We start from the raw sequence: 24,039 nt of genomic DNA, 5'->3' as shown, positions 1-24,039 counted from the left end.
TCAGCTTCAGAATAAAAAGAAGGAAACTAACTATGTACAAAACAATTTAAATTTAACACTGCACGTTGGTTGATTGCGTCACCACGTCATAAAATTGCGTCTTTGCGTCACACGCCACTATTCGGCCTTGCTTTTAACTCATTCCACCGAAGGCCGAATGTGGCTTTTTTTGCCATATTCGGCCGAATATATTCGGTTACTGATTAATTGGTGCATCCCTACTATTAATAAAACAATATTGTAACCCTGAAACAGGCTCTCATGTCGGTGCTTGGGGGTCTGAAGAACCCCCAGGAGCGCAAGCCCCACACTAACCAATAATAAATAAATAACTTCTTACCATTAACGCGACTTCTTGAACAGGTGCGGTAGAAAAAGGATGGATGGATTAAAAATGCATGAGAATGTTTTATATTTTGAACATTATTTTTAACACTGTGATTACAAGTGGAATTATTCATTACTTATCGTGTTAAGCAATGCCAGCTAAGATTTATCCCAGAACCAGATGCAGTCATCAAAAGAGCCACATCTGGCTCTATATCAGGGGTGCCCATTACGTCGATCGCGAGCTACCAGTCGACCGCGGGGGGTGTGTCAGTCGATCTCCAGCCAGGCTTTTAAAAAAAATAGACCTAAAAATGAGTGATCATCAATCTTCACCAAGACGTCACTTAAATGACATTCACGGTACCGGAGGGTCTTGTGAGATGACGCTGGCTGCTGCAAGATCATTATTATGAAAATATGACCGACAGGAAGGCGAGAAACACTTTTTATTTCAACAGACTCTTGGGCCGTACCTTCCGTCAAAACTCTAAAGGCCGACTGCACATTTCCTATCTTCACAATAAAAGCCCTGCTTCATGCTGCCTGCGCTAACTAAATACAGAGTCTCGGAAAACTGGCGTGCACAAGCGATCCCTCAGAAAGCTTTCCGAGACTCTTATTTTGTTAGCGCAGGCAGCATGAAGCAGGGCTTTTATTGTGAAGATAGGAAATTTGCAGTCGGCCTTTAGAGTTTTGACGGAAGGGACGGCGCGAAAGTCTGTTGAAATAAAAAGTGTTTCTCGCCTTCCTCTCTGTCATATTTTCATAATAATGAACTGGCAGCAGCCAGCGTCATCTCACAAGACCCTCGGGTGCCGTCAATGTCAATCAAGAAAGCTACGGAATTGGCCGCCAATGTTTTTCTTGTAAAGTGTATGGAAGCTGGATGAATTAGATGCCAAAAACCAACCACTTTCATGTGGTATTGTACAGAAAGGACAACTTTTTTTCTCCTCCATTTGAAAGTGTGGGCGTTATCATCATTACTGTCTGATTCCAATCAATGCAAGTCATCAGAATCAGGTAATACACCAACTTATATTCTTGTCTTTGTGAAAGAAAGACATCTATATGTGTTACACATGCTTGTATTATCATTAAACACATTTAACTTGTTTACAAAAATGTCTCTTTCATAAATAAATAAATATAAATGATATATATAAATGAGGTAGATCCCCTCGAGTTGGTCAATTGAAAAGTAGCTCGCCTGCAGAAAAAGTGTGGGCACCCCTGCTCTAGAGCCATAGGTTCCCTACTTCTCCACTATGTACCGCAACTATTGGAACTGTTGTTCTGTTTCCATGGCGGTGACTGTTCTTTGAAGGACAGGGCTTAGTCATTCAAGTCCTTTGATGCCGAGGCCACCATTAGAGGAAACGTGATGGTACCCAACTGGAATATGATGAGAAAATGTTGGCCAAGAGGCAGCGTACAGATAAATCCGAGCAATCTGATTGGACACTCTTTGAGGGCTTTGCTTTGTTGACATGATATCATTATCACACCATCAGATAGCTTTAATGACTTTGATTTATTTATTTTTTTTATTAAAAAAATATATTTCAGAAAATTAGGACCGACTGTAGAGTAATCCCAAAATGAGTCACAAAGTAAGTGGTTTAATTTTTATAGACCTGTTAAAGCTTATGCTGCCCAAGTTCACAATGTCTCTCTGTCCTTTCCATGTTTGTACTCTCCGCTTAAATAAGTGACTTAGTCTTAAAACTAATGTGTAATGAATGACTGTTTCCTTTGATTCTTGTGGGAAGTACTCACTGAAAAGGTATGTGGAAACTGATTTATTCGGGTGGTATTCAAATGTTAATTTGCATGTTTTTTTGAGTCAACATCAAATGATCACACTTTTATTCACATACCTTATTTCAGTGGTTCTCAAATGGGGGTACTTGAAGGTATGCTAGGGGGTACGCGAGATTTTTAAAAAATATTCTAAAAAAAGCAACAATTCAGAAATACTTTATAAATATATTTATTGAGTAATGCGTCAACAAAATATGAATGTAAGTTCATAAACTGTAAAAAGAAATGCAACAATTCAGTGTTGACGGCTAGATTTTTTTGTGGACATGTTCCATAAATATTGATGAAGATTTCTTTTTTGTGAATAAATGTTTAGAATGAAGTTGATGAATCCAGATGGATCTCTATTACAATCCCCAAAGAGGGCACTTTTAAGTTGATGATTACTTCTATGTGTAGAAATCTTTATTAGGGTCCACCAGGCCCATGGACCCTATTGAAACTGCTGTGTTTTATTATTATTCCGCACCTACACGCTGTAATTTGACCCCCTTAACATGCTTCAAAACTCACCAAATTTGACAAACACGTCAGTATAGGAAACATTCCCAACATATTAAGCAACCAGTCCCCCAGAATGAAAATTGCGCTCTAGCGCCCCCTAGGAAAAAATTAGACAAACATGCATGTAACTTCTGTTAGGAGTGTCATAGCGACATGAAACAAAAACTCCTATGTAGGTCTGACTTAGACCCAATTTTCATACACTCACTTCTTTCAGCAAAAATCTACAGGAAGTTGGCAAAAACCCCATCAAAATGAAATATTCGCAAAAAATGCAATTTTTGCCTCTGCGCTGTAATTTGACCCCTTTTAAAATGCTTCAAAAGTCACCAAACTTGCCGCACACATAAGGACTGACGAATATTGCTATCTAATGAAAAAACCAAACCTCAAAACTCAAAATTGTGCTCTAGCACTATTTTTGAATAAAACACTGAAAAAACTGCTCCTAGGAAGAAAGCACAGACAAAACTGCTTTTAACTTCCGGTAAGAATGTCGGAGAGACATGAAACAAAAACCTCTATGTAGGTCTCGCTTAGACCTACATTTCATAGATTGACAACTGTTGCGATCTGCTGTTCAGATCTTCACATGTTTGTTTTTTCATTCTCAGCCTGACCCGTTTATTTCCTGTTTTTGTCCATCACTATGGTTACACATCAGTCCACCTGTTATTCTCGCCCCGCACACCTGCTACTAATTTTCACCCTCCTATTTAAGCTCACCTTTTCTGTTTACTCATTCTCGGATCCTAATTTGCCCACGCGCAACAGTGACGACTCTCATCATTCTATGTATGTATTTTCTCGCTAGCTCTCACGCTAAGCCACTTTATTTTCCAGCTTTCATGCTGAATGTTTTTGTTTACTCTTTTGTGTCCTCGTACCAAGTTTGAGTTTTCCTTGTGTTTTATCCTAGCTTTCACACTAGCGTCTTTTGTTTACCTTTTCTCTTTACACCAGTGTTTTTGTTCATAGCCTTTTATTATTTAATAAATACCCTTTAACTTACCTTGTTGTGTTCATCGCTTCGACGCATCCCTGGAAAAACCACACCGGCATTACCATGCCGAAGAAGAGTCTTCACAACTACCCCCAACAAAAATCAACAGGAAGTTTGCAATCCCCCCTTCAAAACAAAAGTTTTGTAAAAACCGGTCACCTTTCTTCAAACATTATCTCCTCTGAGTGCGTTTGTTGTTTTGGCTTCAAACTCGTACAGGAGAGAGATTGAACCCTTTTGATTAAAAGTATAGAACAGAGTTTTGATAAGTTCTCAGGTTTTGATTTTACGCGCCTTCAAAGAACCCCTGTGCAAAGTCTCCTAAAAAATGTCATTTTTGCCTCTTTGAGCTGTTATTTGACCCCCTTAAAATGCTTCTAAACTCACCAAACTTGACACACACATCAGGTCTGGCAAAAATTGCGATCTGATGAAAAAACCTAACCTCAAAACTCGAAATTGCGCTCTAGCGCTGTTTTTGAATAAAACACTGACAAAACTGCTACTAGGAAGAAAACAGACAAAACTGCTTGTAACTTCCGGTAAGAATTTCGGAGACACATGAAACAAAAACCTCTATGTAGGTCTCGCTTAGACTTATATTTCATAGATTGACAACCCCAAACAAAAATCAACAGGAAGTTTGCAATCCCCCCTTCAAAACAAAAGTTTTGTAAAAAACGGTCTCCTTTCTTCAAACGTTATCTCCTCTGAGTGCGTTTGTTGTTTTGGCTTCAAACTCGCACAGGAGAGAGATTGAACCCTTCTGATTAAAAGTATAGAACAGAGTTTTGATAAGTTTTCAGGTTTTGATTTTACGCGCCTTCAAAGAACCTCTGTGCAAAGTCTCCTAAAAAATGTCATTTTTGCCTCTTTGAGCTGTTATTTGACGCCCTTAACATGCTTCTAAACTCACCAAACTTGACACACACATCAATTGCGATCTGATGAAAAAACCTAACCTCAAAACTCAAAATTGCGCTCTACCGCCCCCCTAGGAATACAACACGGACAAACTGCTCCTAGGAAGAAAACATAGACAAAACTGCTTGTAACTTCCGGTAGGAATGTCAGAGAGACATGAAACAAAAAACACTATGTAGGTCTCACTTAGACCTACATTTTAATAATTAACATACTTTAGAAAAAATCAACAGGAAGTTTGATATTTTCACTTCAATACAACAACTGCATTACTTTCACAATGCATTAGATGCATATGTCAATGCATATGTCTGTCTATCTGTGTTGGCCCTGCGATGAGGTGGCGACTTGTCCAGGGTGTATCCCGCTTTCCGTCCGATCGTAGCTGAGATAGGCGCCAGCGCCCCCCGCCACCCCAAAAGGGAATAAGCGGTAGATCATTAATGGTACTACAAATCAAAAAAATACAATAACTTGAGTTGATTTATTTTGGAAAACTTTGTTACATTGTTTAATGCATCCAGCGGGGCATCACAACAAAATTAGGCATAATAATGTGTTCATTCCACGACTGTATATATGTCAGTATCGTTGGATATCGGAATTGGTATTTAAGAGTTTGACAATATCGGAATATCGGCAAAAAAGCCATTGTCGGACATCTCTACCAAACACAATGCAGTGTTTCAGTGAAAATGTTGTTGTTGTGGCAGCTTAGGGATTGCACCTTGTAGGTCAGGGGTGGGTAACCTGCGGCTCTTGAGCCAGATGTGGCTCTTTTGACGACTGCATCTGGCTCTCTGATCAATCATAGCTGACATTGCTTAAACACGATACATAATGAATGATTTTGTGTTAAAAATAACGTTCAAAATATAAAACATTTTCATATATTTTAGTCAATCCTTCTGTTTTTACCGCACCTGTTCAGTCGCATTAATGGTAAGAAGTATTTCATTTACGGGGGAGCGGCTGTGCCAGCAACCTGAGGGTTCCTGGTTCGATCCCCACCGTCTACCAACCTCGTCAGATCCGTTGTGTCCTTGAGCAAGACACTTCACCCTTGCTCTTGAATGGTATATTCCTCTACTGAAGTACTAATATTTATGTCTGTAGAAATATCACAGATGACGTCAAAACACATTTGAAAATAAAAGCATGACCGTAATGAACGACATTTTTTTCCATTTTGGTACAAGCGGATGTGACGCGGAGAGTTTTTTTTGTGAAACCAGATGTCTGTGATTGGTTTGAGAAGGGGTCTTGACATGTTTCCACGACATCCATTTTTTCCATTTTCTACCGCTTATTCCCTTTTGGGGTGGCGGGGGGCTCTGGCGCCTATCTCAGCTACAATCGGGCGGAAGGCGGTGTACACCCTGGACAAGTCGGCACCTCCTCGCAGGGCCAACACAGATAGACAGACAACATTCACACTTGCATTCACACACGAGGGCCAATTTAGTGTTGCCAATCAACCTATCCCCAGGTGCATGTCTTTGGAAGTGGGAGGAAGCCAGAGTACCCGGATTCGTACTTGATCATTTCGCGATACTGCCATATTTTTGCTGAAAGGATTTAGTAGAGAACATCGACGATAAAGTTTGCAACTTCTGGTCGCTAATAAAAAAGCCTAGCCTGAAGTAGCAGACGATATGCACGTGACGTCATTGGTTGTAGGTCTCCTCACATCTGAACATTGTTTATAATCATAGCCACCAGCAGCAAGAGCGATTCGGACCGAGAAAGCGACGATTTCCTCATTAATTTGAGCGAGGATGGAAGATATGTGGATGAGGAAAGTTAGAGTGAAGCACTAGGGAAAAAAAGGTGACTGCAGTGGGAGCAATTCAGATGCTATTAGACACATTTACTAGGATAATTCTCCGGGCTTCACGGTGGGAGAGGGGTTATTGCGTCTGCCTCACAATACTAAGGTCCTGCAGTCCTTGGTTCAAATCCAGGCTCGGGATCTTTCTGTGTGGAGTTTACATGTTCTCCCCGTGAATGCGTGGGGTCCCTCTGGGTACTCCGGCTTCTTCCCACCTCCAAAGACATGCACCTGGGGATAGGTTGATTGGCAACACTAAATTGGCCCTAGTGTGTGAATGTTGTCTGTCTGTCTGTGTTGGCCCTGCGAGGAGGTGGCGACTTGTCCAGGGTGTACCCCACCTTCCGCCCGATTGTAGCTGAGATAGGCGCCAGTGCCTCCCCGCGACCCCAAAAGGGAATAAGCGGTAGAAAAAGGATGGATAGGATAATTCTGGAAAGTCCCTTATCTGCTTATCGTGTTAATAGTGTTTTAGTGAGATTGTAAAGTCATACCTGAAAGTCGGAGGGCTGCGGTGACCGCCAGTGTCTCTGAGAGGAGCCAAGATCAAAGCTGCCTTTTTGACAGCTGTTGCAGGAGGACTTGCTGGTTGACATGTTGTAGAGAAACATGTTCGCACAAGCTTCACAACAAACAAACACCGGCTGTGTTTCGGTTGCTAAAGGCAGCTGCAATCCACCGCTTTCCACCAACAGCATTCTTCTTTGACGTCTCCATTATTAATTGAACAAACTGCAAAAGATTCAGCAACACAGATGTCCAAAATACTGTGTGATCATGCAATGAAAAGAGATGACTTTTAGCCGTGAGTGGTGCTGGGCTAAAATGTCCGCTCCAACCAATAACGTCAACATAAGCATCATCATTCCGCGACGTTTTCAACAGGTTACTTCACGGGAAATTTAGAATTGCAATTTAGTAAACTAAAAAGGCCGTAATGGCATGTGTTGCAATGTTAATATTTCATCATTGATATATAAACTATCAGACTGCGTGGTCGCTAGTAGTTGCTTTCAGTAGGACTTTAAAACTGTTGGTCTTACTTAAAAATGCATGCATTTAGTTGTATTTAGTGTTAAAAAATATTATATGGCTCTAACGCAGGGGTAGGGAACCTATGGCTCTAGAGCCAGATGTGGCCCTTGTGATGACTGCATCTGATTCTCAGATAAATCTTAGCTGACATTGCTTAACACGATAAGTGATGAATAATTCCGCTGGTAATCACAGTTTCAAAAATAACGTTCAAAATATAAAACATTCTCATGCATTTATATCCATCCATCCGTTTTCTACCGCACCTGTTCTGTTCAAGAAGTCGCATTAATGGTAAGAAGTATTTTATGTCACAATGGGGGGGTTGCAGCTTGCTGCGGGGTCGTTCTCCCAGGAAGGCAGACGGACTACCCGGGACATGGCATTTAGGTAAAAACATGATTTGATTTTAACTAAAAAAATATACAAACAAAAATCACTCACAGTGGAGGCACAACTTAGGCTAAAGAAAAAAGCTAACGCATAAACAGAATAAGAACATAAATCAAACAAAACTTACTTGGCATGGCATGAAGCACGAAACTATGGCAAGGCATGAAACAAGTCAGCACAGGGCGACTGACTGGCAAAGACGAGCTTAAATACTGCCTCTGATTCGTGCTCGGGAAGCAGGTGAGCAGGCATTTTGTCCACCAGAGACAGGTGGACAAAATGAGTAACCAAGGACACCAGACAAGGGAGTGGAAAAAAACAGGAACTTAAAGAGTCCAAAGGACAAACAAAAACATGATCAACAGACATGACATTTTATTTATTATTGGTTAGCTTCAGAATAACAATGTTATTAAAAAGAATAAGAGACTTATTATACTCTAAAAATGTTGGTCTTACTTAAAAATGCACGCATTTAGTTGTATTCAGTGTTAAAACATATTATGTGGCTCTAACGGAAATACTTTTTTAAATATTTGGCTTCCATGGCTCTCTCAGCCAAAAAGGTTCCCGACCCCTGTTATATGTAATTGTTTTAACATGCTCGGCCGTTATTTTCCCGTAAGTAAAGTCTCGCTTAATCAACGCTGGAACATTAGATTTTGTCTTTGAAGTCCAGTTTTGGCTTTGTTCCAACCTTCTTCACTGTGTTTGTTTGCAATACTATTGTAACTTAGGGTTTAAAGTACAGTCAAACAGGATGGGTTGGTACTCTGTCAGTGCTTAGCAAACACCGCTGCAGGACAATGAGCAAGTCTTTTAGGGAGCCTTACTTATTGACGTTTGCCAAACTTTTTTTTAGCCGCGTGACATTAAGAAGGCAACAGTGACAGCGATTTGGCGAGCGAGACGAAACATTTTGGGATGATGGCTTCCGAGAGTGGAAGAAATGCACAATATTATATTAAGGCCTAAGGGCCCAACCGATATTCAATCAATCAATGTTTACTTATATAGCCCTAAATCACTAGTGTCTCAAAGGGCTGCACAAACCACTACGACATCCTCGGTAGGCCCACATAAGGGCAAGGAAAACTCACACCCAGTGGGACGTCGGTGATAATGATGACTATGAGAACCTTGGAGAGGAGGAAAGCAATGGATGTCGAGCGGGTCTAACATGATACTGTGAAAGTTCAATCCACAATGGATCTAACACAGTCGCGAGAGTCCAGTCCAAAGCGGATCCAACACAGCAGCGAGAGTCCCGTTCACAGCGGAGCCAGCAGGAAACCATCCCAAGCGGAGGCGGATCAGCAGCGCAGAGATGTCCCCAGCCGATACACAGGCAAGCAGTACATGGCCACCGGATCGGACATAGAAGAAAAAGAAAAGAAACGGGCAGATCAACTGGTCTAAAAAGGGAGTCTATTTAAAGGCTAGAGTATACAAATGAGTTTTAAGGTGAGACTTAAATGCTTCTACTGAGGTAGCATCTCGAACTGTTACCGGGAGGGCATTCCAGAGTACTGGAGCACGAACGGAAAACGCTCTATAGCCCGCAGACTTTTTTTGGGCTTTGGGAATCACTAACAAGCCGGAGTCCTTTGAAGGCAGATTTCTTGCCGGGACATATGGTACAATACAATCGGCAAGATAGGATGGAGCTAGACCGTGTAGTATTTTATACGTAAGTAGTAAAACCTTAAAGTCACATCTTAAGTGCACAGGAAGCCAGTTCAGGTGAGCCAGTATAGGTATATATGTATGTATATATGTATATAACGGTATATACAGTATAGGTATATATGTATGTATATATGTATATAAAGGTATATACAGTATAGGTATATATGTATGTATATATGTATATAAAGTTATATACAGTATAGGTATATATGTATGTATATATGTATATAAAGGTATATACAGTATAGGTATATATGTATGTATATATGTATATAAAGGTATATACAGTATAGATATATATGTATGTATATATGTATATAAAGGTATATACAGTATAGGTATATATGTATGTATATATGTATATAAAGGTATATACAGTATAGGTATATATGTATGTATATATGTATATAAAGGTATATACAGTATAGGTATATATGTATGTATATATGTATATAAAGGTATATACAGTACAGGTGTAATGTGATCAAACTTTCTTGTTCTTGTCAAAAGTCTAGCAGCCGCATTTTGTACCAACTGTAATCTTTTAATGCTAGACATGGGATATTGCAATATCGCCCTGTTGTGAAGACAATGGGGAAATATTCCCGCCATAGTCAGATGCTTTAAATAATTTATTCTCATCGCGGATTTGTGTACGCTTGAGTCACTCTACTAGGAACTAGAGCTGTTAAATTGCACTGAAGCGAACCCATGCACAACTACTACTTCATCTCGTGCACGTCAACTAATGTCTGCTCATTTCTCTCTCATTTGACTTAATTTCCTTAGACATTTCGTGCTGTCTCTGTTCTTTTTTGTTTCACTGCTTAAGTGACCAGCCAAGGTCCTAGAGAAAGGCTTCCTGAAGATGCCGGATGTGTATATATTTTTAAAATACGGAGAAGAGATTTTTGGGTTGAAAAAATAAAAGCTTTTAGAGGACACATTTCAGCAGACTAAAAAGGTATGGTAGTTGTTAGACTGCATGCATTTCCTTAATTCAGGGGTCGGGAACCTTTTTGGCTGAGAGAGCCAAGAAGCCAAATATTTTAAAATGTATTTCCGTAAGAGCCATATAATATTTTTTTTTAACACCGAACACAACTAAACATGTGCATTTTTTAAGTAAGACCAAAATTTCTAGAGTATAATAGATCTATTATTCTCTGTAATAACATTGTTATTCTGAAGCTAACTGTGGAGGGAGCGTGGCCTGCAGTGAAGCGGGGTGTTGCCAGCAGAGGTGGGTAGAGTAGCCAGAAATTGTACTCAAGAGTACAGTTACTTTAGAGATTTATTACTCAAGTAAAAGTTAGGAGTAGTCACCCAAATATTTACTTGAGTAAAAGTAAAAAGTATGTTGTGAAAAAACTACTCAAGTACTGAGTAACTGATGAGTAACCTGATTACGGCAACAAATAATGCACAAAAACATAAAAATAGCAATGAGCAAATTCAGAGCCAGGAATATCTAAGCAACTAAAACAATAATATATATTAAATAATAGTAGATTAAAATAAAATAAAAAAATGGCACATTGAGCCACAATAATTGATTTGATTGATTAAAACCTGTATTAGTAGATTGCACAGTTCAGTACATATTCCGTACAATTGACCACTAAATGGTAACACCCCAATAAGTTTTTCAACGTTTATCAATTACTTAGTAAATGACCAACTCGAGGTGATCTACCTCATATATACAGTACATACACACACATATCATACATACACACACATATCATTCATACACACACATATATCATATATATATATATACATACATTTATATATACAGTATATAATTTATATTTATTTATTTTGCCGTTTTTGTTGACATGTTGAAGGTGTTTTGATGAATATACATGCATATTTAACATATAGAGTCCTATCTTTCATGAAGACAAGAATATAAGTTGGTGTATTTGTTGCGATCTGCTGCTCAGATCTTCACATGTTTGTTATTTCCATTTTTGTTTCATTCTCAGTCTGACCCGTTTATTTCCTGTTTTGCCCATCACTCTGTTTACTCATTAGTTCACCTGCTACACTCGTACCGCACACCTGCTTCAGCTAATCACCCTCCTTTATAAGCCAGCCTTTTCTGTTCAGTCTTCCTCGGATCCTAATTTGCCCACGCGCAACAGTGACGACTCTCGACCTTCATCTTTGTATGTATATTCTCGCTAGCTTTTACGCTAAGCCATTTGTTTATTCCAGCTCACATGCTGAGGAATTGTTTTTCTGTTTTTGGTTTGCCTTCTCTTTACAGCAGTGTTTTTGTTCCTAGCCTTTTATTATTTAATAAATCCATTTATAACTTACCTTGTTGTGTTCATCGCTTCGACGCATCCCCGGAAGAACCAATCCGGCATTACAATGCCACACAAGCGTCACAGTAGGATCCGAGCATCAAAATGTTTTTCCGCGTCGAAACCACGGGAGGAACCCTTCGACTTGGGTTTGTGGTTGGAGCTCGTGGCTTGGGAGCAGGAAAGACTTGACTGTGGGCCTGAAGTCCCCTCCGAAGCCGTTCGCGCTGCCCCGAAGAGGCGGGGGGTCCAGTGGAGAGGTCCCCCGCACGGCAGTAATGTTCCAGCACCACTTATTCCTCCCCATGGACACAGCAAGTTTCACCCCGTCCAGGATTCACCCGTCATTACCGGTAATCCTGCTTGTTTTTTTTCAAATCATTCCTTAAGCTGCCATGACACTTTTTCTGACACAAGCGATGACGTCAATTGGGGAACGCCCACCGGTGACGCAACACCGGCCTCTGTTGATGACATTTTTTCAGAAGATTTTTATATTGTGGACAGTAATTCTCATTCCCAACCTTTTTTGAATATCAATAACATTCATGACAAGATACAGAATTATCAGGATATTTTTTCTTATTATTCTAGTCAACCTCAGTCACCTAGTTTTTCTCCTACACCTCCTTTAAAACCTCATTCTCCGGCCAAGTCCAAGGTGTTTCCTCCCTTTTCTAAAGGAAATTCTGGACAAATTAAAGGGGAGGAGTCGGCCCGCCTCCAAGCCTCCCACCACCCTCCCTTAAGGTCAGTCCCTGACCATAGGGAACGGGTCTGGGATCCCCGTCTGGAGGAAGGGGCTATGACCTATAGCTGTGCTACGGAGGTAGCACAGATACTACCCTCTAAACCACAGCCACCATGTAGACCTCCTCCACCTGTTTTTCCCCCGGCCAAATCTCAACGGCCTTGTAGACCTCCTCCACCTGTTTTTCCCCTGGCCAAGTCTCAACGGCCTTGTAGACCTCCTCCACCTGTTTTTCCCCCGGCCAAGTCTCAACGGCCTTGTAGACCTCCTCCACCGGTGTTCGGACTCGCGAGGTCATTACCTCCAGCACGTCCTCCACCACCGGTGTTCTGCACTGCTCCCAGTCTGGTTCTCACACCAGCACATGACTCTCGCCTGGTTTTCAAGCCAGAATTAGACTCTCGCCTGGTTTTCACACCAGAAAATGTTTCTAGCCTGGTTCTCAAGCCAGCACTAGACTCCCACCTGGTTCTCACACCAGCCTCCGACCCAGAACTGGTTCTCATACCAGTTACAGATTTTAGCCTGGAGCCCACTCCAGTACCAGCTCCAGAGCTGGAGCCTACTCCAGTACCAGCTCCACGCCGCCAAGCGCCGGTACCAGCTCCACGCCGCCAAGCGCCGGTACCAGCTCCGCGCCGCCAAGCACCGCCGACGACGGGGCTGGAGCCCACACCAGCGTCGACGACGGGGCTGGAGCCCACACCAGCGTCGGCGACGGGGCTGGAACCTTCACCTGTGTCGACAGGGCTGGAGCCCACTCCAGTGCCAGCTCCTCGACAAGCGCCGGTACCAGCTCCACGCCGCCAAGCACTGCCGACGAAGAAGCTGGAGCCCACACCGGCGCCGACGATGAGGCTGGAGCTCACACCAGTCACGACTCCTGCGGCTCCCAGGCCGCCTCCGACGACTCCTGCGGCTCCCAGGCCGCCTCCGACGACTCCTGCGGCTCCCAGGCCGCCTCCGACGACTCCTGCGGCTCCCAGGCCGCCTCCGACGACTCCTGCGGCTCCCAGGCCGCCTCCGACGACTCCTGCGGCTCCCAGGCCGCCTCCGACGCCTTCTTCGGCTGCAGCACCCGCATCATCATCGCCAGCTGCACTCGGGCCTGCTTTGGCTGCAGTCCCCGCACCCTCGTCTGCTGCTTCCAAGCCTGCTGGGATTTCGGTGCTGAGGCGTCGTCCACCACGTCGACCACGGGCGTGGCCTCTGCGAGGTCATCCTCCTCGCCAGACACTCCCTCCTCCATGTCGGCCACGGATGTGGCCGTGCCCGGGTCGTCCGCCTCGCCGGGCACCTCATCCTGCGAGGCGGCCACTAATGTGGCCTTTTCGAGGTCGCCCGCCAAAACTTTTTCGGCAGCAGCGTTCCACCCGCCGCCGCCACATGATGTGTCCTCGGTGGATTCGGGGACATGCGATCTGGCGACCCTCCACCGTGGCCTCCCTCCGCCCTCCCTTCGTTTGTGGACTTTCTGGTTTTGGGGAGGGGGTTCAAGTTTTTGTTTGTGTTTTTGAGACATCTGGTATCTGTCTTTTGTTGGGGGGGAATACTGTTGCGATCTGCTGCTCAGATCTTCACATGTTTGTTATTTCCATTTTTGTTTCATTCTCAGTCTGACCCGTTTATTTCCTGTTTTGCCCATCACTCTGTTTACTCATTAGTTCACCTGCTACACTCGTACCGCACACCTGCTTCAGCTAATCACCCTCCTTTATAAGCCAGCCTTTTCTGTTCAGTCTTCCTCGGATCCTAATTTGCCCACGCGCAACAGTGACGACTCTCGACCTTCATCTTTGTATGTATATTCTCGCTAGCTTTTACGCTAAGCCATTTGTTTATTCCAGCTCACATGCTGAGGAATTGTTTTTCTGTTTTTGGTTTGCCTTCTCTTTACAGCAGTGTTTTTGTTCCTAGCCTTTTATTATTTAATAAATCCATTTATAACTTACCTTGTTGTGTTCATCGCTTCGACGCATCCCCGGAAGAACCAATCCGGCATTACAATGCCACACAAGCGTCACAGTATTACCTGATTCTGATGACTTGCATTGATTGGAATGCGTCTAGGTTTTCAAATTTTGGGGAAAAAAAGTTCCTCCTTTCCGTCTAATACCACATGAAAGTCATTGGTTTTTGGCATCTTATTTGTCCAGCTTCCATATTAGTTTTTATACACTTTACAAGAAATACATTGGCGGCAAACTCCGTAGCTTGCTAGCTTGTTTGCGCTGGCTTTCGGAGACTCTTATTTTGTTAGCGCAGGCGCGATTGTGCGGCGCTTTTATTGTGAAGACAGGAACTGTGCGATCAGTCTTTAGGCTTTTGACGGGAAGTACGGTTGAAATAAAAAGTGTCTTTTTTCCTTTACACTTTTGATTGATTGATTGAAACTTGTATTAGTAGATTGCACAGTACAGTACATATTCTGCACAATTCACCACTAAATGGTAACACCCCAATAAGTTTTTTAACTTGTTTAAGTCGGGTCATGTGACCGCCTGGCTCTGATTGGTCCAACGTCACCAGTGACTGCATGTGATTGGTGAAACGCAGGCATGCGTAGATCCTACTTTGAAGCTCTGTCATTAACCAAAACAAACATTAATAGATCGATAAAAAAAAAAAGTAGCGAGTAGCGAGCTGAATGTAGATAAATGGAACGGAGTAAAAGTAGCGTTTCTTCTCTATAAATATACTCAAGTAAAAGTATGTTGCATAAAAACTACTTGTAGAAGTACGATTTATCCCAAAAGTTACTCAAGTAGATGTAACAGAGTAAATGTAGCGCGTTACTACCCACCTCTGGTTGCCAGGACCGGCCTCCAAATCAGCGACAGGTGCGTAGATGTTATCTAATCACCTGTCGCTATGTTAGAAGCAGCAGCCAGGAGACGGGGTTGGAGCTGGAGCCAGAGGGCGAGCAAGAACGAAAGAGAAAAAGACAATTGCTGTAAAGCAACTGAGAGACTTATTGAAAAATAAAACAATATTGTAACCCTGAAACAGGCTCTCATGTCGGTGCTTGGTGGTCCGAAGAACCCCAAGGACGGCAAGCCCCACACTAACCAATAATAAATAAATTACTTCTTACCATTCACGCAACTTCTTGAGCAGGTGCGGTAGAAAAAAGGATGACTGAAATAAAAAAGCATGATAATGTTTTATATTTTGAACATTATTTTTAACACTGTGATTACAAGTGGAATTATTCATTACTTATCATGTTAAGCAATGTCAGCTCATATTTACCTGAGAGCCAGATGCAGTCATCAAAAGAGCCACATCTGGCTCTAGAGCCATAGGTTCCCTACCCCTGCCTTAATTCATTCACTTTAGGAAAAAAATATTGTCACTTAATACAATTTCTATTGGGATAGGGCAATCACAAACTTAATATTCTGAACCCCTTGTTTCAAGGCAATGTTTTATCATGTATCAGTTTAGTCTAGTACTAAATGCACAAAAATCTAAGGTGATGTTATTTTTAATTGGCAAATGAATGCCATTGAACAGAAATATCAACTGCTCAACTTGTACTTGAAATGGTTAATATAACGTACCGGTACTTGGAAATTATTATCTATGACAACTTGTCTTTTAAATCACAAATGGCTCAACTTAAAATTATTCATAAAAAAAAAAGTCCTGTTTATTAAACGCTTGATTCTGACCACGTTATGCCTTTGCTAGAGCCATGAATTATTTAACGTGGACCCCGACTTAAACAAGTTGAAAAACGTATTCGGGTGTTACCATTTAGTAGGGGTGTGACGGTACACAAAAATTTCGGTTCGGTACGTACCTCGGTTCGGAAGTCACGGATCATTTTGGATACAGTAAGAAAACAACAAAATATAAATTTTTTTGTTATATATTTATTTACCAATTTTGCAAAATCTTACACCAAAAATTTTTTTCCTAGTGGAATATTTGATGTGAAGTAATCAGAACCTTGGATTGGTCATTAATTCATAATAACATTGATTTTGATTCAATATTATGTTTTGAGCAATGACGGTTTTAAAGAAAAAAAAACAGCGTTGCAACTTTTTCTAAATTACATTTAATGCCTTTAAGCTTTTTTATTTCACTTTTTTTAATGTTTTTGTTTATTTTAATAGTGAAGTGAAATGAAGTGAATTATATTTACATAGCGCTTTTCCTCAAGTGACTCAAAGCGCTTTACATAGTGAAACCCAATATCTAAGTTACATTCAAACCAGTGTGGGTGGCACTGGAAGAAGGTGGGTAAAGTGTCTTGCCCAAGGACACAACAGCAGTGACTAGGATGGTGGAAGCGGGAATCGAACCTGGCACGGCCACTCTACCAACCAAGCTAAACCGCCCCTAGTACTTTTTGAATGTGCCGTGGCCCTTTCAAAACATTAGCTGTGGGCCGCAAATGGCTTCCGGGCACACTTTTGACACCCCTGCTATAGATAATAAAAAATTAAATCTGATAAATCTATGGATAAAAAGCAGAGCCTGGCGACGCATACGCGTTTATCATAACTCTCTCGTTCTCTGTCTCTGTCCCTCCCTCACGAATGCTGCTGCGTGCACAATTTGTTTTGTTTTCAACCCCTTCTTAACCATGAACGTACATTGAAAATACACGCAACCCTAACTTAAAATGCAGGACATTTGAGGAATTTAAAGGGGAACATTATCAGCAGACCTATGTAAGCGTCAATATATACCTTGATGGTGCAGAAAAAAGACCATCTATTTTTTTAACCGATTTCCGAACTCTAAATGGGTGAATTTTGGCGAATTAAACGCCTTTCTGTTTATCGCGCTGGAAGCGATGACGTCAGAATGTGACGTCGCCGAGGTAACACACCCACCATTTTCATTTTCAACACATTACAAACACCGGGTCTCAGCTCTGTTATTTTCCGTTTTTTCGACTATTTTTTGGAACCTTGGAGACATCATGCCTCGACGGTGTGTTGTCGGAGGGTGTAACAACACTAACAGGGAGGGCTGCCCAACTGCTTCACTCTAATTTTCACTTCATATCTCCCCTTGTCGCAGGTGACCATCAACAATGTGTGACACTGTAGAAAACTATTCGCCTCTCCCTGTGGAGATCTGAGCTGCGGGACACTGAGGTAAGAAAACTGCCTAACATAACACATGCGAGGGGTGATTGATGTGTGTACATTTTTTATATGTCAATAAAACCAAATCTCTCCAATTTCCTCCTCAATCTTTTTATAGTCTGTAGTCATGTATTTCCTTTAATGGCAGTGGAACAATAGACCGCATTGCAAATTTGACAGAAATCACGAGTACAATATGAGGTTGTAAAAATCCAAATGGGCTTGATGATCGAGGTGGAATAAATTAAACTACAGTTTTACTTGATTGATATCTACTCTACACCCCGTTTAAGTGGACCAAGTCATAAAGTCCTGGGGTTTTTCTAATAACTAAAGAGTGCCAAATTATGGTGGCGTCTATATACAAACCCCGTTTCCATATGAGTTGGGAAATTGTGTTAAATGTAAATATAAACAGAATACAATGATTTGCAAATCCTTTTCAACCCATATTCAGTTGAATATGCTACAAAGACAACATATTTGATGTTCAAACTTATAAACATTTTTTTTTTTTTTGCAAATAATCATTAACTTTACAATTTGATGCCAGCAACACGTGACAAAGAAGTTGGGGAAGGTGGCAATAAATACTGATAAAGTTGAGGAATGCTCATCAAACACTTATTGGGAACATCCCACAGGTGTGCAGGCTAATTGGGAACAGGTGGGTGCCATGATTGGGTATAAAAACAGCTTCCCAAAAAATGCTCAGTCTTTCACAAGAAAGGATGGGGCGAGGTACACCCCTTTGTCCACAACTGTGTGAGCAAATAGTCAAACAGTTTAAGAACAACGTTTCTCAAAGTGCAATTGCAAGAAATTTTGGGATTTCAACATCTACGCTCCATAATATCATCAAAAGGTTCAGAGAATCTGGAGAAATCACTCCACGTGAGCGGCATGGCTAGAAACCAACATTGAATGACCGTGACCTTCGATCCCTGTATCCAAAACCGACATCAATCTCTAAAGGATATCACCACATAGGCTCAGGAACACTTCAGAAAACCACTGTGACTAAATACAGTTTGTCACTACATCTGTAAGTCCAAGTTAAAGCTCTACTATGCAAAGCGAAAGCCATTTATCAACAACATCCAGAAACGCAGCCGGCTTCTCTGGGTCCGAGATCATCTAAGATGGACTGATGCAAAGTGGAAAAGTGTTTTTTGGTCTGGCGAGTCCACATTTCAAATTGTTTTGGAAATATTCGACATCGTGTCATCCGGAACAAAGGAGAAGCGAACGCTCCAGACTGTTATCGACGCAAAGTTCAAAAGCCAGCATCTGTGATGGTATGGGGGTGCATTAGTGCCCAAGGCATGGGTAACTTACACATCTGTGAAGGCACCATTAATGCTGAAAGGTACATACAGGTTTTGGAACAACATATGCTGCCATTTAAGCGCCGTCTTTTTCATGGACGCCCCTGCTTATTTCAGCAAGACAATGCCAAGCCACATTCAGCACGTGTTACGACAGCGTGGCTTCATAAAAAAAGAGTGTGGGCACTTTCCTGGCCCGCCTGCAGTCCAGGCCTGTCTCCCATCGAAAATGTGTGGCGCATTATGAAACGTAAAATACGACAGCGGAGACCCCGGACTGTTGAACGAATGAAGCTCTACATAAAACAAGAATGGGAAAGAATTCCACTTTCAAAACTTCAACAATTAGTTTCCTCAGTTCCCAAGCGTTTGAGTGTTGTTAAAAGAAAAGGTGATGTAACACAGTGGTGAACATGCCCTTTCCCAACTACTTTGGCACGTGTTGCAGCCATGAAATTCTAAGTTAATTATTATTTGCAAAAAAAAAAAGAAGTTTATTAGTTTGAACATCAAATATGTTGTCTTTGTAGTGCATTCAACTGAATATGGGTTGAAAATGATTTGCAAATCATTGTATTCTGTTTATATTTACATCTAACACAATTTCCCAACTCATATGGAAACAAGTTTGTATCTATGGTCAACTTTGACGTTTTTCTGCATCAAATTTGAGATTGAAAGGGGTCATTTTTATGACAAATTGTACTGTAAAAGGCATGTTGTATTTTCAACTGCCTCGTTCAGCTGCTCTCTAGCTACACGGCATTAAAATGTGCACACAGTTCCTTCCAGGTCAGTGTCGACTGAGTATATGAACATAGCTTCAACATAGAGAAAACTTGTTTTTATACTCAACTGGCACTTTATTGGTGCCATTTTTGCTTTGAAGTCTGTGTGTTCCGTGCTAATTGTAAGTTAATTACAGCCAACTAGTTGCATGACTTAGTTGCAGCAATAGTTTAGTGCAGGGGTAGGGAACCTATGGCTCTAGAGCCAGATGTGGCTCTTTTGATGACTGCATCTGGCTCTCGGATAAATCTGAGCTGACATTGCTTAACACGATAAGTAATGAATAATTCCACTTGTAATCACAGTTTTAAAAATAACATTCAAAATATAAAACATTCTCATGCTTTTTTATCTTCAAGAAGTTGCGTTAATGGTAAGAAGTAATTTATTTATTATTGGTTAGTGTGGGGCTTGCAGACCACCAAAAGCCTGTTTCAGGGTTACAATATTGTTTTATTTTATTTTTCTCTCAGTTGCTTTCCAGCAATTGTCTTTTTCTCTTTTGTTCTCACTCTGGCTCCAGCCCCGACCCCGCTGCTTATAACTGAGCGACAGGTGATTAGATAACAAGGCCCAGGTGGGCCATTTACGCACCTGTCGCTGATTTCGAGGCCGGTCGTGGCAACATCCTGATGATGATGATGATGATGATGATGGATTAGATTTATATCGCGCTTTTCTATTGTTAGATACTCAAAGCGCTCACAGAGAAGTGGGAACCCATCATTCATTCACACCTGGTGGTGGTAAGCTACATCTGTAGCCACAGCTGCCCTGGGGTAGACTGACGGAAACGTGGCTGCCAGTTTGCGCCTACAGCCCCTCCGACCACCACCAATCATTCGTTCATCATTCATTCACCAGTGGGCAAAGGGTGAAGTGTCCTGCCCAAGGACACAACGGCAGCGATTTGGATGTCCATAGGTGGGAAGCGAACCTGCAACCCTCAGGTTTCTGGCACGGCCGCTCTACCCACTACGCCATGCCGCCCCTTTGCTGCAGGCCCGCAGGCCACGCCCTCTCCACAGTTAGCTTCAGAAAAACAATGTTATTACAAAGAATAAGAGACTTATTATACTCTGGAAATGTTGGTCTTACTTAAAAATGCACACGTTTAGTTGTTCAGTGTAAAAAAAATATATGGCTCTTAGGGAAACACATAAAATATTTGGCTTCTTGGCTCTCTCAGCCAAAAAGGTTCCCGACCCCTGGTTTAAACAGTAGCTCGCCATTTGAGAAAATACAGGATATCCGTCTTCCAGTGCTATTTGCATAGCGGATTCCTGCAGTTTTACAATGTCGACAACAGGCGCTCATCATGAAAAGCAATTTGTCGCACAATGAACTTTGCCCCATTAAAAAAAAAACAGACTTGAAACGGCTTGTTGTGTTACTATTGACCAAAGTTTCAAAGAAAGTCAGCTGGGGTGATCATGGCCGTTGCTTTACAGTTTGTCCTTCTCTCTGTTCTCCAGGCAGCCGAGGAGCGTCTCTGAGGAAGATGCTGCGTTCAGAGCGCAGTGTCGTTGAAGAATGGCTCTCAGAATACAAGGTAATTTTTCCTGTCTTTGACCCTGTGATGAGTCATGGTAATTAATGTCATCCCCCCTAGAGGCCATCTTTGGAAAGGTTTCCTAAACCGAAACATTTATCTTTGCATGAATTAGATTAGGGTTCACGCCTTGTGCGATTACATGTAATCTCCTTTTTTCAGTAGTTGTTCCCAGGAATTAGGACATCCCAGTGGACTGTAAATTACATTAGTGGTGCCCCCTTTGGGTTGCGGGCAGAATGTTTTGCTTTGAAAGACATGCTAGAATACTTCGTCAATGTACTTTCTTGAATTGCCGCCAGGGCTCTAATTAATTTAAAATCTCTTCTCACTCCGGCGCTTACCAAAGGCATGCGGTAAATTTAGGCCTGCGCTTATAAATTTGAGTGTGATGTAAGGATACCATCATGAAAAGCACATTTAATTAAAAAATGTTTATTATGGTCTTACCTTTACCTATAAATGAAGTCCATGCACAGCTCCTTCTGATCAAAAGCCTCGATAACTTGTTTATAGAAGTCTTCCTTATCTTTCTTCAGTTTTGAAAGTCATATTAATATTATTACATAGGGACAACCGACAATATTTGTTAATGTACTAGGAGAGTACAATAATTACCGTATTTCCTTGAATTGCCGCCGGGGCGCTTCTTAATTTAAAACCTCTTCTCACTTCTGCGTTTACCAAAGGCATGCGGTAAATTTAGGCCTGCGCTTATAAATTTGAGTGTGATGTAAGGATACCATCATGAAAAGCACATTTAATAAAAAAAAACTTTGTTATGGTCTTACCTTTACTTATAAATGAAGTCCATGCGCAACTCGTTCTGATCAAAAGCATCGATAACTTGTTTGTAGAAGTCTTCCTTATCTTTCTTCAGTTTTAAAAGTCATATTAATATTATTACATAGGGACAACCAACAATATGTGTTAATGTACTATGAGAGTACAATAATTACCCTATTTCCTTGAATTGCTGCCGGGGCGCCTCTTAATTTAAAACCTCTTCTCACTCCGGCGTTTACCAAAGGCATGCGGTAAATTTAGGCCTGCGCTTATAAATTTGAGTGTGATGTAAGGATACCATCATGAAAAGCACATTTAATTTAAAAAAACGTTATTATGGTCTTACCTTTACCTATAAATGAAGTCCATGCGCAGCTCCTTCTGATCAAAAGCATCGATAACTTGTTTGTAGAAGTCTTCCTTATCTTTCTTCAGTTTTAAAAGTCTCTCTGTCTCGATGGAGATCTTCCTTTATTACCTCCTGCTTCGATTGAAAGTCCAGTTTAGAAAACAGTTTTATTTAATATATGTAATCCTCCATGTTAAAAGTGCAAGCGAGAGGAAAAAAATAAATGATCGCTGCTCACTCTTGCTGCTTGTTGTCACTTCTTCTGCAGCCGAGTAGTCGCAAGAAGGATCACTAGCGCCCTCTACCACGAGGAAGCGGGAGTCATTTAATGACTCATATTTGACACACGCAGCTACGGTATATTAATAAAACATTGCTGCTTGCTGTTCTTTTTAGCATATTCAATAGCTTGGACCTTAAATATTACTGAATAGCTCTTAATCTTCTTATCTTTATGCGATTTAAAATTTTTGAAATCAGCCTCCTCCATTTTGGAAAATGATGACAGGTGAAGCGTCACTCGTGACGTGACGAGTATGATCCGACGGAAATTCTAGGCATATGTTAATTATTTTGCAAAACGAGTTTGACCCAGCTGAAAATCTAGACATGCGCTAATAAAAATAATATTTTGGGAAACAAGTTTGACCCTTCGTTAATCCTGAGCCGGCAGGTAATGCTAAGCATGCGCTAATTATTTTGCGAAATGAGTTTGACCCGGCAGTAATTCTAGTCAGGCGCATACTATATACCCGGCGGCAATTCAAGGAAATACGGTATTCATTAGAGCAGTGGTTCTCAACCTTTTTTCAGTGATGTACCCCCTGTGAACATTTTTTAAATTCAAGTACCCCCTAATCAGAGCAAAGCATTTTTGGTTGAAAAAAAAAAGATAAAGTAAAAAACTGCACTGTGTTATCAGTTTCGGATTTATTAAATTGTATAACAGTGCAAAATATTGCTCATTTGTAGTGGTCTTTCTTAAACTATTTGGAAAAAAAGATATAAAAATAACTAAAAACTTGTTGAAAAATAAATTCAATTATAAATAAAGATTTCTACACATAGAAGTAATCATCAACTTAAAGTGCCCTCTTTGGGGAAATTTTAATAGAGATCCATCTGGATTCTTGTACTTAATTCTAAACATTTCTTCACAAGAAAATAAATATTTAACATCAATATTTATGGAACATGTCCACAAAAAAAAATCTAGCTGTCAACACTGAATATTGCATTGTTGTATTTATTTTCACAGTTTATGAACTTACATTCATATTTTGTCGAAGTATTACTCAATAAATGTATTTATAAAGGATTTTTGAATTGTTGCTATTTAAAAAAAATCTCCCGTACCCCTTGGCATACCTTCAAGTGCCCCCATTTGAGAACCACTGCATTAGACAAGTGGAAACATCAATTATCTAGTGTGCCTTCAAGTATATAACTCACCCATTTTTAGGCATGAACACATGCGACATTTCTCTCAGTATAGTTTGTCTTTAGTTTCAGGGCAAGTCCCTTTTTA

General features: G+C 41.2%; 1 protein-coding gene across 4 annotated transcripts in view; it reads left to right on the top strand.

The window, feature by feature from the left end:
* The window catches only part of LOC133538468 (hyccin 2-like), a 118,737-nt gene that overhangs the window by 32,443 nt on the left and 62,255 nt on the right, over positions 1 to 24,039 (top strand). For all 4 annotated transcript variants that reach the window (XM_061880111.1, XM_061880110.1, XM_061880112.1 and 1 more), the window contains 2 exons: positions 17,640 to 17,716; positions 21,300 to 21,376. In XM_061880111.1, coding sequence (XP_061736095.1) covers positions 21,326 to 21,376 — 51 coding nt within the window. In that variant the 5' untranslated portion in view covers positions 17,640 to 17,716; positions 21,300 to 21,325. The remainder of the gene's footprint in view (positions 1 to 17,639; positions 17,717 to 21,299; positions 21,377 to 24,039) is intronic.

Source organism: Nerophis ophidion, linkage group LG19 (assembly GCF_033978795.1).
Source record: "Nerophis ophidion isolate RoL-2023_Sa linkage group LG19, RoL_Noph_v1.0, whole genome shotgun sequence".
NCBI lineage: Eukaryota > Metazoa > Chordata > Actinopteri > Syngnathiformes > Syngnathidae > Nerophis > Nerophis ophidion.
Note: the sequence above shows the minus strand (reverse complement) of the source record. Positions and strands in the feature narration are given on the sequence as shown.